At 31.5% G+C, this 15,058-nt stretch overlaps 2 protein-coding genes across 3 annotated transcripts in view; one reads left to right on the top strand and one right to left on the bottom strand.

Moving 5' to 3' along the window:
- Window positions 1-15,058, top strand: part of Eip63E (cyclin dependent kinase Eip63E) — an 81,134-nt gene that overhangs the window by 24,383 nt on the left and 41,693 nt on the right. For both annotated transcript variants that reach the window (XM_089701347.1, XM_089701348.1), the window contains exon 2: window positions 13,225-13,311. In XM_089701347.1, the coding sequence (XP_089557473.1) occupies window positions 13,225-13,311 (87 nt within the window). The remainder of the gene's footprint in view (window positions 1-13,224; window positions 13,312-15,058) is intronic.
- LOC149483854 (uncharacterized) lies at window positions 1,740-4,440 on the bottom strand. The gene has a single exon (XM_089701308.1). The coding sequence runs from the start codon at window positions 3,825-3,827 to the stop codon at window positions 2,667-2,669; it is 1,161 nt and encodes a 386-aa protein (XP_089557434.1). The 5' UTR covers window positions 3,828-4,440; the 3' UTR covers window positions 1,740-2,666.

The following is a 15,058-nucleotide window of genomic DNA, read 5'->3' as shown; positions in this document are numbered from 1 at the left end:
TGGGATCTCTTAGTCCCAGTATAGAGTGGTCTTTCATGCTTTTAAAAAGTTCACTATGTTTTTTGACAAATATACAAATTTCCAAAACGTATAATCCCGTGAGTGTTAAAAGATGGTGCTTTTTGAATAATGGTCGACAAGATTCTAAGGGACCAATATTGCACATAGCCCTTATGCACCTCTTCTGTGCCAAGAATACATTTGTCACGTCCGTCGAGTTGCCCCAGAATATAATTCCATACCGTATCACAGATGTAACGTATCCGTAATATGCGGTAAGCGCAGCATTAAAGGACACTGTTTTTCGTAGTCTTCTTAATGCGTAGACGAACTTATTTATTTTTCCAGTAATCATGTCACAATGTGCTTTCCAGTTGCAATTTTGATCTACATTTAACCCTAGGAACTTTATGTAATGTGTTTGTTCGATAGTATGGAATTTGTCCGTTACATTAAGAGGTGTATGTCGAGCTTTATAATTTGAAAATTGAATAAATTTTGTTTTAGTCATATTAGCCGATAGATTATTATCATTAAACCATGTCAATACTAATTCTAAATTTTTATTAATTGTCATGTTATAATTTATCTCTTTGTGATCGTCAGAATAAATTATTGAAATGTCATCTGCAAACAATATACACTTTTGGTCCATAATGTCAGGTAGGTCATTTATGTAAATTAAAAATAATAAAGGCCCCAATATGCTGCCCTGTGGCACACCGAAACTATTAGGTAAATAGGGGGACTTGTATGTAGTGAACTCTAGCTTGGTATTTATTTTATTTATTTCAACACTCTGTTGTCTCTGAAACAAATAATCATGAATCCATTCAAGAGCAGGACCTCTAATGCCATACTTCTCACATTTATATATAAGTAGTTTGTGGTCCACAAAGTCAAAAGCTTTTGACATGTCAAAGAAGATTGATGCAACAGGAATTTTATTATTAATGCATCTCGTTACTTCCTCAATTAAATAGAACGTAGCCAATGCAGTAGATTTATTTGCTTGAAACCCCGTTTGTTCTTTTTTAATTATACTATATTTGTTTAAAAAATTTATGAGTCTGGCACTCATAGCTTTTTCCAGAATTTTTGAAAAAATGGATATAAGTGTAATCGGGCGGTAATTTTTTATATCCGTTTTGCTGCCTTTTTTGTAGAATGGCTTAACAATAGATACTTTCAGGTTTTCAGGGAAGACGCCTTGCGAGAATGATTTATTAATTAAATTAGCCAATACATAAGAAATGCTGTGTTTACATTCTTTAAGTATGCTTGTATCTATTGAGTCATAACCTACAGCCTTTGTATTCCTAAGAGAATTTATGATTTTAATAATCTCTTGCTCTGTGCATGGTGAGAGAAATATGCTGCTATTTATTGAGTTTATTTTATATTTGTAATTACTTGATTGATGAATGGAATTAGTTATTTTACTTGAATTATTATATGTCAAATTAGTAAAGAAATTATTAAATGTCATAGCAATTTCTAATGGATCTGTTATATCAACGTCATTGTGTGAGATTAGGTCAATACAGTTGCTATCAGACATATTATGCGTCCCTCTGTTCTTTATCAAGTCCCATGTAGCTTTTGTTTTGTTTTTGGAATTTAATATTAATCTATTATTTATTATTCTTTTTGAGCAGTCTATACAAGATCGGAGTATCTTATTGTATTTTTGAAATTCTGACTTTTTTTGAAAAGACTTTGATTTATAATGAATAAATCTTAGTTGTCTTTTCCTTGCACATGCTATTCTAATGCCTTTTGATATCCATTTCATGTGACTGAGAGTATTCGATATCTTTTTTCTGTACAAAGGGAAACATAAATTATACAGTAGGCAGAAAAACTCATGAAATATTTTGAAAGCTACGTTAGCATTTACTTCATTTAAAACATCGGTCCAATAAATAGAATTTAAATGCATGTCAAATTTCCTTATATTCTCCTGGCAATAATCTCTTCGTGTTACGAACCAATACGATGGTTTAGGGCTAGCTTGCTTTGGAAGATTAACTAGTTGACATGTTTCATGATCTGAGAGAAATACTTTCAGTACCTTACCTTCTACTCGCGGTATATTTGTTGCTATTATATCTAGACATGCCAGTTTACGAGTGGGTTGATTAATAATTATATTAATGTTGAAATTTTTAAGTAAGTTTTTAAACCATTTTGAAGACTGATTTTCTTTCATTATGTCAATATTAAAGTCTCCAGCCAATATGATATTTTTATTTTTGTTTGCGGTTAATTTATGGAGGAAAAGTTCAAATTTTTCGAAAAATTTTGATATGTTTGAGTTAGGTGTTCTATATATACAAACCACAAAGCAATTCATGCTTCGTATCTCAACAGCACAACATTCAAATATTTTTTCTACTGTATATTCGACACAGTAGTCAATAGTCTTGCAATCAAGGGACTTGTCTACTAAAATACAACAACCTCCACGCCTTTCTTGTGATCTACAGAAAGATGAAGCAAGATAAAAATTTCCTAGAATGAGATTGCATTCCTCCCCTTTTTTGATAAAAGTTTCGGTAAGACACAGTATACTAATGTTTTCTTCAATTTCTGCCAAGCATAACTCAAGCCACTCTATTTTATTCAGTATGCCTGCAATGTTTTGGTGCAAAAGATATTTACCATCATATACTTTTTGCTCGAAAAAACCCAGTCTCTTTAACATAATTTTCTGCGTCAATGGTTTGCGTAGCTTTATCGCTAGTATTATTAACATATGGTAACGAATTGTCAGCTTGGGTAGATGTATCTTTAAAATATTTATTTTTTAAGTTGGTAACTGTACTATTGAATTGAATTTTATTAGTTGATTTTAATTTTTTTAACCAGTCTTTACAAACCAAAAATTCGTTACTGTAATGTTGGAATTCTAGTTCTGTATTAATTTTATAACAAATTCTATTAAGGTAATTACTATGAGAGTTACAATAATTGTCATTAAAGTTCAAGAATTTGCAGTTCGGGTATTTTAAACATATTTGTCTTAAATAATTGTTAATAAGATTTTCATTTAAATATCTGTTTTTAACAACATTAAGTATAATTACACTAGTGTCCTTTAAATATCGGAGTATAGCCGCAGTTTCGGCCATAAAGTGGAAAGGGTTCTCGTCGTGTTCTCCTAAACTTAAAATAAATTTATCCGTCGGTCTTGTTTTTATATTGTAACATGGTGCTGTTATGTTTTCCGTGTGGGCAAAAGGTTTAGTCATCGATGAAATTTCATATTTTGCTGTTAAGTTAAATGTGGAACGGTGAAGTCGAACAGCCATGCCTACACATTGTTGGCCGCCGAAAATAAAAAGACGTTCTTTAGATTTATTTTCCATTATTCTATTGTTAGTGCTCGTATCTGGTTTTTGCAAAGCTGTTAAATTTTTTGACTGATTGTTTAAGGTTAATTCTAAAGGGTTTTCTTTATCAAAATCGATTCTTCGTTTAACTTTTAAGATATTTAGCGATGAAAAAGTAGTGGTCCTCTTTTTAGTTTTTTGATCTGTGTATAACTTATTAAATACGGAAATTTTTCTTTCTAGCTCGTTTATTTTTTTCTTTAGGCTGTTATTTTCTAAAATAAGTTGGTCTATTTCGCTATTTGCGCTGTCTAATAAGGTCTGTAAACTAGTAATTTTTTCCTTTAATTCATCTAATTCAAAGTTCATTGTAGAAAGATCCGGTAAACTTTTTGAATCATCGTTGTAGGTAGGTGAATTAGACTCTAAACAAATATCATTCAAACTCCGATTAATATTGCGTTTGCGAAATGTAACATATTGTGATTCCATGATTATTTTTTCTTATCAGAAAAATTGCAAATATAAAATTTTTAAAATTAAAAATTATAATGATGTCTTGAGGAACTGGTAGGATTCGATCTCCAGACCTTACGGTTGCGAATATTTCAGTTGTTCACTTACTGTACAGAGCTAACAGTGCTTATTAGTTACTCTCGAATTGTTAGTATAGTTTATACTTTACGATGTTGATTCATGACATAAGTGAGTCATCTTCTTTTGTTCTGACAGCTGTTGATACACTTGAACACTGTTAACGGTTTTTATATTGACAAAACAAAAATAATACTTTTTTGCCACTTATTATCACTGCAATGATTAATTGCTTTGATTCTATGTTTATTCACAATAGTTTATGTATATTTTGCCGATAGAAACTTCACTGGTATTTTGAATAATCTTTGTATCAAGGCACGATTTAAAATTTTTATATATCACAGGAACTGTTTGACTAATTATCGAGATAACATTTACACTGGTATTTTATACGTATAGATATATTTTGAAGCACTTTTCACTCGTATTATTTAACTAGAACTATTTTTAATTTAATTAATTACCGGAGCTCACTGATACTTGAATGACAGCTGTCATCGTTATCGTAATAGTTTATTGCTTTGATGAATTACAACGGGTCACCATGAAATTTGACTTCGTTGCAAAGCATTAAATTTCGGTAGTTTAGGTCGTAATTAGACGGAAAAAAAATATATGGCATGAAAAACTTTGCTTTTGTGCTTAGAAGACTGATTGAACGAAATTTTTAAAAATCTCGGATTTTAATTTTTGATTGAAAATAAAACTATTGAAATAAAAATGTTTATTATTTTTATTAAGTTTTACTATCAAATTAACTTACAGAAAAGTGGAAAATACCTTAAAAGTGCACACTTTTACTTTTTCTTTTATGTTCATAGCTACTTTCTCTCAATAAACCCCAAATATAGTCGCATGTTTTCATTGTATTGGCCTTGATAGCGTTGTTCAAAATTCATGATGTCCTGATGGAAACATTCTCCTTGCTCTTCGGAATAGACTCCCATATTGTTTTTAAATTTATCCAAATGAGCATGCAGCATATTATGTACTTTTAATGACATCCTGCAGCCCATGGCCTTAAAAGTTGTAATTTGTAATTTGCCTTACCTTCCAAACACCTTTTACTATATCTACAAGCAACATGTGGAGCCCATGGCTTATCTTGATTCGTACAGGACAGTCAAAATATGCTTCATAGGCTTCACAGAGAACGTGAGATGTCTTTAGTTCATATTTCACGTCTCGAACTTTAATAAATTGACCACATATAAAACAAAATGCATCAGCATCGTATTTGCACGTTATTTACAAGCCTAGAATAACTTAAAATGTCGTCACATTTTAAGTTATTCTAGGCTTGTAAATAACACCTGATGGTTGTTTATCACTCGGGTGCCATCTATCTATCTATCTATCGGCACAGTGTAAACGTTAATACCCCACTCTCACCGCGCGGTCTTTTTAAAGTATTATTATTATAACTATCACAAAAGCAAACTTTATACCGAAAAAAGGTATTTTCTTTTCGTTTTTGTGCATAACTAACTGGAAAATAATAGTATAAACTTTAGGACAAAGAACAAAAATTTTTTTGTCGAGTCGTGATTAGTGGTGTTGATGAGGTTGGCATTAATTATAATAATGAATAGAGCAACAGTCGAATCTAGTTTATTTTTTATATTCATTATATTTAACAACATCTACGACCGTATTGAAATTAATGAACAACGTTAAAATTTATTTAAAATTAATATGTAACATATTGCTGTATCGAAAATACATTAGATGCAATGGTTTGTGGTTTCACGTTTCATTTACTCGTAGTGATAATCGAACGAAAACAGAAACAGAAAAATACCTCAATTTCTTTTTCAATTTTTATCATCTTTATTATTGCACACTGAGCACTAGAAATATTTTTTTAATTTTATCCATCATATCTATAGAAAATGAAGTGGTCTTCAAAAACTTCCACCTTGTTACTTTCTTACCTATATTTAATACTAGCGGTCCGCCCCGGCTTCGCCCGTGGTACATATTTCGCAATAAAAGGTAGCCTATGTTCTTTCTCAGGGTCTAAAGATTATCTGTGCCAAATTTCATCAAAATCGGTCCAGTAGTTAATGCGTGAAAACCTGTAAAAAAAATGATACATAATATATGCATACATACAAAACTTTCCTCTTTATAATATTAGTATAGATGGTGTGGTTCAATTGAAACGAATTAGGTATGTTAATTTATCGTGTAATATAGGTAGTATAGAAGGTATGGTTAGCCCAGTTTCTTATCTAATAATTTCGAAGGGTCTAATAAATGTGCACCTTGGAAACTAGGCCCTACTCGTGGGTGTATAGATTCACCCACGTATTTGAGATGATTGCTCAATTCCTTTCTAGTTGTTACCAAGAGTAGGTATAATTTTCTTATTAATAGTACATATAGAAATGTATAACCATTTAATGATTTTCACAAAAAAAAAACATGTTATTTTTGTGTAAGAAAACTAAAGGTATTTCAAACATGGCAAAGCTATTATACTATAAATAAAACATGTTCTGGGTAACCTTGTATGTATCTGATATTATATTACATGAAAAAAAGCTTATAGGAGATATAATAATTTATTATTTACCCTCCCTGATCTTGAAATAGACCGGAAATTAATATAGAAAAGTGTCTTATTTATAGCGTTGTAACGGGCGTACATACATAAGATCGAATTTCATATTTTCATACACTTAATATATGGAATTTTAGATTTTCTGTAGTTAAGCTCCTCCGAAACGGCTTGATCTATTCTTATGAAATTTTGTATGTATATCGGGTTAATCTGAAAATCGGATAACATCTTTTTGCCATATAATATATTCCCTATGTGATAATAGTATAAAGCAGAATAACGTTTGCCGGGACCACTAGTAATGCTTTAAGGAAATCTACATACTGGGCTCTTGCTTTAAATCACAACACGTGTAGTAAAACACGATTCGTTTCGCAAGTTGTAGTCATTTCTAAATAGAAATCGTAACTAGTACTAAAATATAATTGTGTCATCTCCTGTATTGCGATGTTCTGAAACGCGTGGGATCGCGGAATGGGTTCAATGGACAATCCCGGCATGCGGAACTCGGGTTTATAACACGGTTTATCTCGTATTGTCACTATTATTTTTTATAACTAAACAGCTATGTGCCAGTGTAAATGGATAGAACTGGTATGAAGGAACGTAAAATCATCTAAGTTATGTATAGGAGTGGGAATGGAAGGTATGTTGTAGTATGGGTACGAAGTTCGTACCCATACTACAAATTACTGACGATATATCGTAGTTCGTACTACGAACTACGATATATCGTCAGTAATTTTTAGAAATCATGTATTTTGGAGGTTTTTAAAAGGCGATTGTTAATATTTTGTTAATTTTGTAAATAGTCAAATACTAGGTTGAAACTTGAAACAGATAATAAAATATCTTGAAAGGTTTATTTTTTCTATGTTTAGGGGAGGAAAGGCACTGTTATTGATAGATTTGCTTTAATTTCTACAAATCGCATTAAATGAAGGACACTTGTTTATTCTATGCATTTTTCTTACACAAAAATTCTGGCAATGCACCATACTTGGCAAACAGAGAACGACGAGCGCTTATTAAGTATCCATTAAAAAAATTAATGTTTTATTTAAGTAGTGCTAAATGTTGGCGTGAAATATCTGATTTAAGGAAATTTATAGATATTGTTATTGAATTTATGTATACAAAGGTCTTTAAAATATGTAAACAAATTCAACGGCAATCTATGGATTTAATAACACAATTATATCGTCGATTGAAGTATAATGATTATAGCATTAAAGTCGTTACTATAACAATAATCTGTTACGAAATGTTGAATTGAAGACGATATCCTTCCCAGCGCTACAAGCTCAGTACTGCGGTGAAATCCATTAAAAGTTGTTGGTTGGGATTTAACAAAATTGCGGGCAACAAATGGCCGCCATAACCCTTTGTTGTTTTAATGTCTAACCGTGATAACGATGAGTATCAATTTTGTGCGAACTCAAATTAAAATTTGGCTCGTAGGTAACGATTTATTGTCTGTCTGGAGTAAAGTATGTTAGCTTTGATGTGTCCTAGAATTCATAAATAAAATATATTTTCCTTAACGTAAAATACTTATATATTTTTGTTTTCGAATCCGGTATTCAATTATTTACCAAGCGGGTTATGTATATTTTGAAAAAAAAATCAAAATTATTATTCATAAAACATAATTAAAACCTAGTGGAAATGTTTGAAGAACCTGTATATACACAAGATATTCGCCCGACCACCGCGAACTTAAAGCCTGTCCTCGTCGTCTCTTTGATTAAGTCGTACACAGCTTTGCGGTTTTAACCATAACCTAAAGTGAAGTTTAAACGGTACTAAGATCCACAGTTTAAGGATATAGCCAGAACACCCATGAACAGGATGTTGCGAAGTGTGCGGTAGATTTATGACTCGTAAATTCATGCTTAATTGGCCTTAACGAAGTCGTTTAATGCTTTACAACGTTTTGATGAAGGACATTATTGACAGGACTTGTCTTTAAGGAACAGCTTTTCTTTGTCGAATGAAAGCTTTGTCGAGCTTTCGTGGTGAGCTAATATGTGTTCTGACTATATGAACATATTAAAATGTCACAGTTTACAAACTGTCAAATACGGACAATTATAATACATTTTTGAAATGGTAGATTAATATGTTATTCGATGAATAAGTTTTAACCAAGGATTGAAAAATCAGTCCTAAAACTTAACCAAACAAATGATTAATTTGCTAGCAATTGACGTTGACAATTATAATTGGGTTAGGTTAGGATAGGTAGAGATACGAGAGATATTGTGATCATTATATATTTTGGTTTAATTACCTACTGAATTCCAATATATTCCTTCATAATTATAAATTAATGAACCACGAAGGATGATTAAAATATCCGATAAACGTATTGTTACGGAATGCATTACTGATTATGATTTCATGATAAAATTTATAAATGATCACGTTCGTAATAACGTGTGTAATTTGTAATTCTTGTGTTATTTTTAGAGGTTTTATTACTCTATTATTATAATAACGAGATAAGGCAAGACTGAAATATATTGGTTTTAAATTTGGCTTTGGAGTGATGCTTGACACGAGATCCTTTTTAGATTATCTGTGTGATACATATAGACTACAGGCCCATATTGAAAAAGTTATGGGTCATTTGAACCACCAGATGACCTATCTAGAACGATATAAGAGCATAAAATAATAAGATTCAGCACTATGCCGTCACTTGTAAACTGTCCAACTGAGTGCAGATGAGAATTCGAAAGTACTACTATACACACGAAATTAATTCCATCATTACGAATGCGGTTCAACCAGCACGTTTACACTAACGCGTTACAATATATATGTTTGTCTGTTGTTCCTGTCTCTGATTAGATAGCGCTGACAGGCCAACTGTTTGCTTCCAGTGGTCATGTTTGTATTTGTTATATCATGTTGACTGACATACTATGAGAGCAACGCCGAAACTAGGTACAGACAAGATCAACTATGTATAAGTATACGGTACATGTATCGATGTGTAGAAACTAGCTTTCCGCCCGCGGCTTCGCCCGCTTTGTCTAAAACCTAATAAATATTTAAACTTTCCTCTTCATCTATTAAAATAAAATGTATCAATGTTATGTGTAGTTTTGTATAATCTATAGAGGGTATAAATTAGTTTCGGATACAAAAAGAAAATTCGCTACTAAGTAAGAATCACCGTCGTTTAAAGTTAATAGCAGTTGCACATAAATAATAATAATGAGTTACTTGCAAGGTTGTTTAGTTTTTGTAACCTTATGACTCACTTATGTAAATAAGGTACTAAAATAGAAAAGCGTTACTTTTGCAATTGAAAATTATTTATTTTAAAATGTAGTTATAGAATTACGATAAGGTGGAAATCTGATTTCTTTAACAATTACAAACTAAATGAGATGAAAAATTGTCCAATATAACATTTTGATATGTCTTTAATCCGACCTCTATTCAAAGGCTCTACGATATTCTTAGCGGTATTATACTTTTATTCGATGAATACGAATATAAGGGTCTTCGTCTGAAATACCTAATAACGTTTCGAGTATTCATAAGATGTTTTTTGTAGAAAGATGAACGTGTTGAATAATACTTACGATCCGATTTGCTCAAGCTACTTTGAAATATATATTTTATTTTATCGGTATTATATACTAATGATCGTAAAGCCTTTGAAGTTTTCCATGTGACTCGGCTAGATATTCGCTAAAAAAAAATCAAAGCTTTTCTAAATTTAACTGATCTACATCCCTTCCTACATGATAGATACTTAGCAATAATATGATAGATACTACGAACCCTTTACTTTTTACTCTTTCTCAAAAACGGGACGCAAAAGCTCAATCCATATGCGCTTGTTAAGTACATTATCCAATGATTAATGTGATAATCAGTGTTGTTCACCTGATCAAGTGCTACGGGTCCAAAATTGATGCTATCCGTAATCCCAAGCGGATAATACGGTTTGTGTGAGCGCAATTGGATCAAACTCCCGGATAGATCCAAATGACTGCTGCCTGCGGTTGCACTCGGCTTATAGCCAAAGCTAGGAATCTCTATAGTGTTTTAATTGCATCTGTGTAAATAGATGGACTCCTTGAGGCGATCAATGAAAGTTAGCCTCGAAGTTCAATGGCAAAGTTTTGCATTTAATTTTAAAGTGCTTTGGCGCAGTTTATTGAATCAATTGAGAAACTTCATTTATTTTAGTTTTGTTGTAATATGTTTTTATGGAATTACGTACTTAGAACAATAATTTTGATATTTACTGCTAATTACCGGAATCCCTGTCTTCAATTTTGACTGACTGTTTTATATAATTTTTATGCTTGCTTGAACCGAAATTACGGTTGTGCTAAATGAGTCATTTAAAGGCTCTGTAAAATTTGAAAGTTATTAATTTTTTATCGAAAAGGTAAACTTATTAGCCTATAAAAAATTATTGCGCTGCGATCGGCGGGAGGCGGCGCGGTGGCGCCTCCGTGATGCGTTGGCAGACCCAGCTGGCTGCGAACTTTGTTCCATCGTATGAATTTACACGTGTTATATATGTATGAAATATAAAATATAAAACATCGACCTACGTCCTACGTGTTATTTGGTGAAGAAACATGTATAGATGTAGGTACCAGTGATAGTGAGTTATCTATGGTATTTCTTTATTGACTACATTGTATAGTAAATATATTAATGTTTGTTATCTTATATCATAGGAATTTTAAGAGATAAAGACTGAGAAAATAACCGGAATAGTTGGGTCAATAGAAATATGTAATTTATTGAGTAATAATAATGTTAGTTCAGGTGTCCCGGCAGTTGCATAAACAATATCCTTTCACGCATATTATATGCAAATCTTACTCAGTGTTTGAATATGTTTTACATTCATAGCTTTTGTGAAAACATTTCTTAGTCGGAATGTTATGTTTATCTAGTTACCTAACACTCCTTTTATTATTGAAGATGTTGTAACAATACCTACTAGGTATAATATTTCCATAAACTCTGTACAAAGCTCTCCTACATAACGTCTATATGAATACAGTTATCACGTTTATAGACTCGGAATATCAACCGCATAAACTACTCCTACGATAATCTCCTTAACAGCAGCACTAAAGATAGCGTTCTATATCCGTAGTACGTACCTAACAATTTCTAGAACAATCTACAGAATAGTGCACCTTAATTACTATTAGTGAGAATTTTCTCTCGCACGCGATCCTCGACTATTGACCGTTAGTAGGAGGCGCTCACGTTTCGTATTTATGGGACACTCGGTTCATTAGTTAATTTTGTTCCCGTCTCGCGTTGCTGTTTTTATACATGCATATTTTCCTTCTTTTGTGTTTGAGTTTTACTACTCATGTGAACGGTTGAGATGTTTTCCTCTATTTTACTTGTAGTTGAGTTAAAATTATTGTCGTATTTTAACCATTTCATTATGTAATATGATAAGAATATGCTAGTCATGAAAACATATACGACATACGTAAGAGACGAATGCTTGCGGTTTTGACAATTCGAAACTATTTTCCTTATGCTATTAATTCCACTACCCATATAAGATCTGAAATACAATTGATTGTAAAATTGCAATAAAATGTATGTAAAATACTTTATTTTCACCCTCATAGTCATAAAACACCAAGTTCGAAACAATAGGAATCATTACATTATAAAATAATTTGGAAAATCCAAAAGTGCACGCCTCATAATTTTTTTTTAATAAATATTTATTAATTATTATTTTTGTTTATTTAATAACAATTAAACCACATCGAATCAGACCCTGAAAAATGAAAGGGTTCTATTCCTGAGCATACTCAAGCGTAAGAGAAAAAAAAAGACTCGATTAGTAAAGTATTTCGGTCGCTATCGTGTTAACAAGAAAAAGGATCCGCACATACAGACACACGGACGTCCAAGACAGAACTTTTTTAATCTGTTTTTTAACTAGTTTAAATAACAAAAATGACATCAAAAATATCATGAATGTTAAAAATAGTGTTTTTTCTTAATATGTGTGTGTATGTATTATCTTACAAGTGCAATGTATGATACATAAAGACATTTTAAGTTTGAAAAATCAGATGTTTTGCGCGAAGTGACAGTAGTACCCACCTCAACGCTTCGCTTATGAGGCGTGCAATACGCGCGCAATGAATTTACAATACAATAATTTAATCACATCCTTCTTGCATTCCGAACCTCTTCATCTCTATACGTATACATTTAGTCAAATAATTTGGATTCCAATCTAACATTGTCCACAATACTTCACATACTTGTGCACCGTCGCGAACGGTGTTTGCATCTCGGCTGTCGGTATATTACCGCAATTAAAAACATATCTTCAGGTACCGCTACGTGGCTCATGTTGTGATTAATTGCTTCATTGATCATATGTTACGATGATCGCAAGGTTAACTAAAGTTTCATAATAAGCCCCGATTAGGGAGTGCATGCGGGCGCTTTGAGGCACGTTCTAAATTTTTTTTGTTGTGTTACGTCATATTTCGTGTTTTATTTAATATTACTCAAATTTAAAATTTCTCACCTAATTGAAAATATAAGGATAGGTTATTAAGAGAACTGCTAGGCTCTTTATTTTGTAGTTTCTGTAATTATTTTTGGTGTTATATCTTATGGACTCCATTTATTAAATATATTGAATTTTAGTGTAAAGGTCAATTTATTAATGTGTTTTTCTTTTGTTTACAGGCGTGACAATGCGGGAAAAAAGGGGAGGCGCTATGAGCAAAATGCAAAAGCTCAGAAAGCGCCTGTCCCTTAGCTTCGGTAGATTATGTAAGTATTATCTATATATTACGTGTATCAAGATTAGAGATGGTACGATATTAGGTCGATCCTTATAATAATAATTAAATAAAATAATGATTTACCTTAATATTGACCAGTTTTCAATACGTATAAGTCGGTATAGCTATAGTTATTAAAAGGTTGAAGGAAGTTATTATCTTCTCTATCGGTTTTACCGTGAGAAAAATATCTACGATTGATTCACTGCCTGATTCATCTATTTCTGTTGTGTTATTTTGACTCACATTTTTAATATTCTCAAGATAATGTGAATCATTCATAAAGTGTAATAAATCTGATCGTTTAAAATGTTAAAACCGGTATACCGATAGCGTTCAATGCTTTCAGTCTTAAGAAAAACAGTATTTACTTTGTAGCTCTCAGTTTTAAAGCGGAGAATGAAAAGGGATCAATTTCTTTGTTTTGTTGTAGAAAAAGACATCTTGAAGCGTTTTAATTAACACGCTCATTAATTATCCACTTTATTTAAATACATCAATCTTTGTTAATTAGCATTCCTAATAATGTGATGAATGAGAATTCTTTTGTGCTCGTTAAATATTATAAGAGAAATATAATAAAACTAAATTCTTATACATAGAATAAGAAATAGCTATTTGTTAACAAGAAGCAAAAATATGAACAGAAATTATAGCAGTAACGTCAAGATTAGTACGATTCCAACGAGGCAGCTATTTCTGAAATTAAGTTATTAATTATTATTTCGTTTCCATTTCTGTAATTGAGGTAGGGTCTAATTACACATTAGCGTAATTAAAGGATGGCAATGATACTTGGGTTATTAGTCGCACCAAAAATTCATGTTTATTAAGTATGATTGACTAGTTGTTTACGGCCTCGATCATAAATTTAGATTCTAGCACTAGATAAATAATTATTATCTGTGCTTCGGTTGTAATGTTTAAAAAAAGTTTAATAAACATATTAATACGCAATAAGTTGCTTTCGTTGTATTCTACTCTTCTCTCTAGTACACTATAGTATTTTTTATAAATTATTATATCTCTTCTATGCAATTTATCTCTTGCACGAATTTATCTTTCATATGATTGAATTAATTAATCTATAAACTCACTTAAGTCTAGTTCTCTAATGGATATAGTATTTGAATAATACATTATATTGATCTGTGCTATTAATAAAGAGAATATAATTTCATATGTTTATAAATTTTAATAGTCATTCAGAGACACCCAAACTCTAACAAAAAATGATGCCACAAATACTTCGGTTATCTGCGTGACTAAACTATATATTTTCAGTAGCTCTTTCTATTAACCTTCACTATAAATTATTTGTACATTAATACTTATAATAAGTAAAACAATGGTCCGTGGAAATCTTGATAGAGTTGTTTGAATTGTATACTTTGCAAGTAAGTAGCTTAGATCTTAACAACGCAGGCATTCGTGAATGAGTGCATTCTTCTGTTCGTAAATCGGATTGTTTAAAAAGTCTTTGTGCATTCAGTTTTTAAGCGAACATTGTTTTATATCATGCTGGAACCGTTGCTGGACCCTGGACCTATTAGGTATGAATAAAAATGAGCACGGTAATACGGTATATAGTTTTCATTACGTATTTTACAAAGAAATCGTTCAATAAACTTTTTTCTTACAATATTTTTGTTTTCATTATTTCTTTATCAAAAATTATCTGTTGTTATGATGGTATATAAATATTACACCGTAAAATCTTTTTTCACCTAGTTTTG

The sequence above is a fragment of the Colias philodice genome, chromosome 12 (genome assembly GCF_061535455.1).
Source record: "Colias philodice isolate Cphi_HAF_F1 chromosome 12, ilColPhil1 Martin Lab GWU primary, whole genome shotgun sequence".
Lineage (NCBI taxonomy): Eukaryota > Metazoa > Arthropoda > Insecta > Lepidoptera > Pieridae > Colias > Colias philodice.
The sequence above is the reverse complement of the archived record's forward strand: the minus strand, read 5'-3'. Positions and strand labels throughout refer to the sequence as shown.

What these genes read in the sequence shown, in the direction of transcription:
- LOC149483854 (XM_089701308.1), bottom strand. Translation starts at nt 3,827, where the DNA reads ATGGAATCACAATATGTTACATTTCGCAAACGCAATATTAATCGGAGT.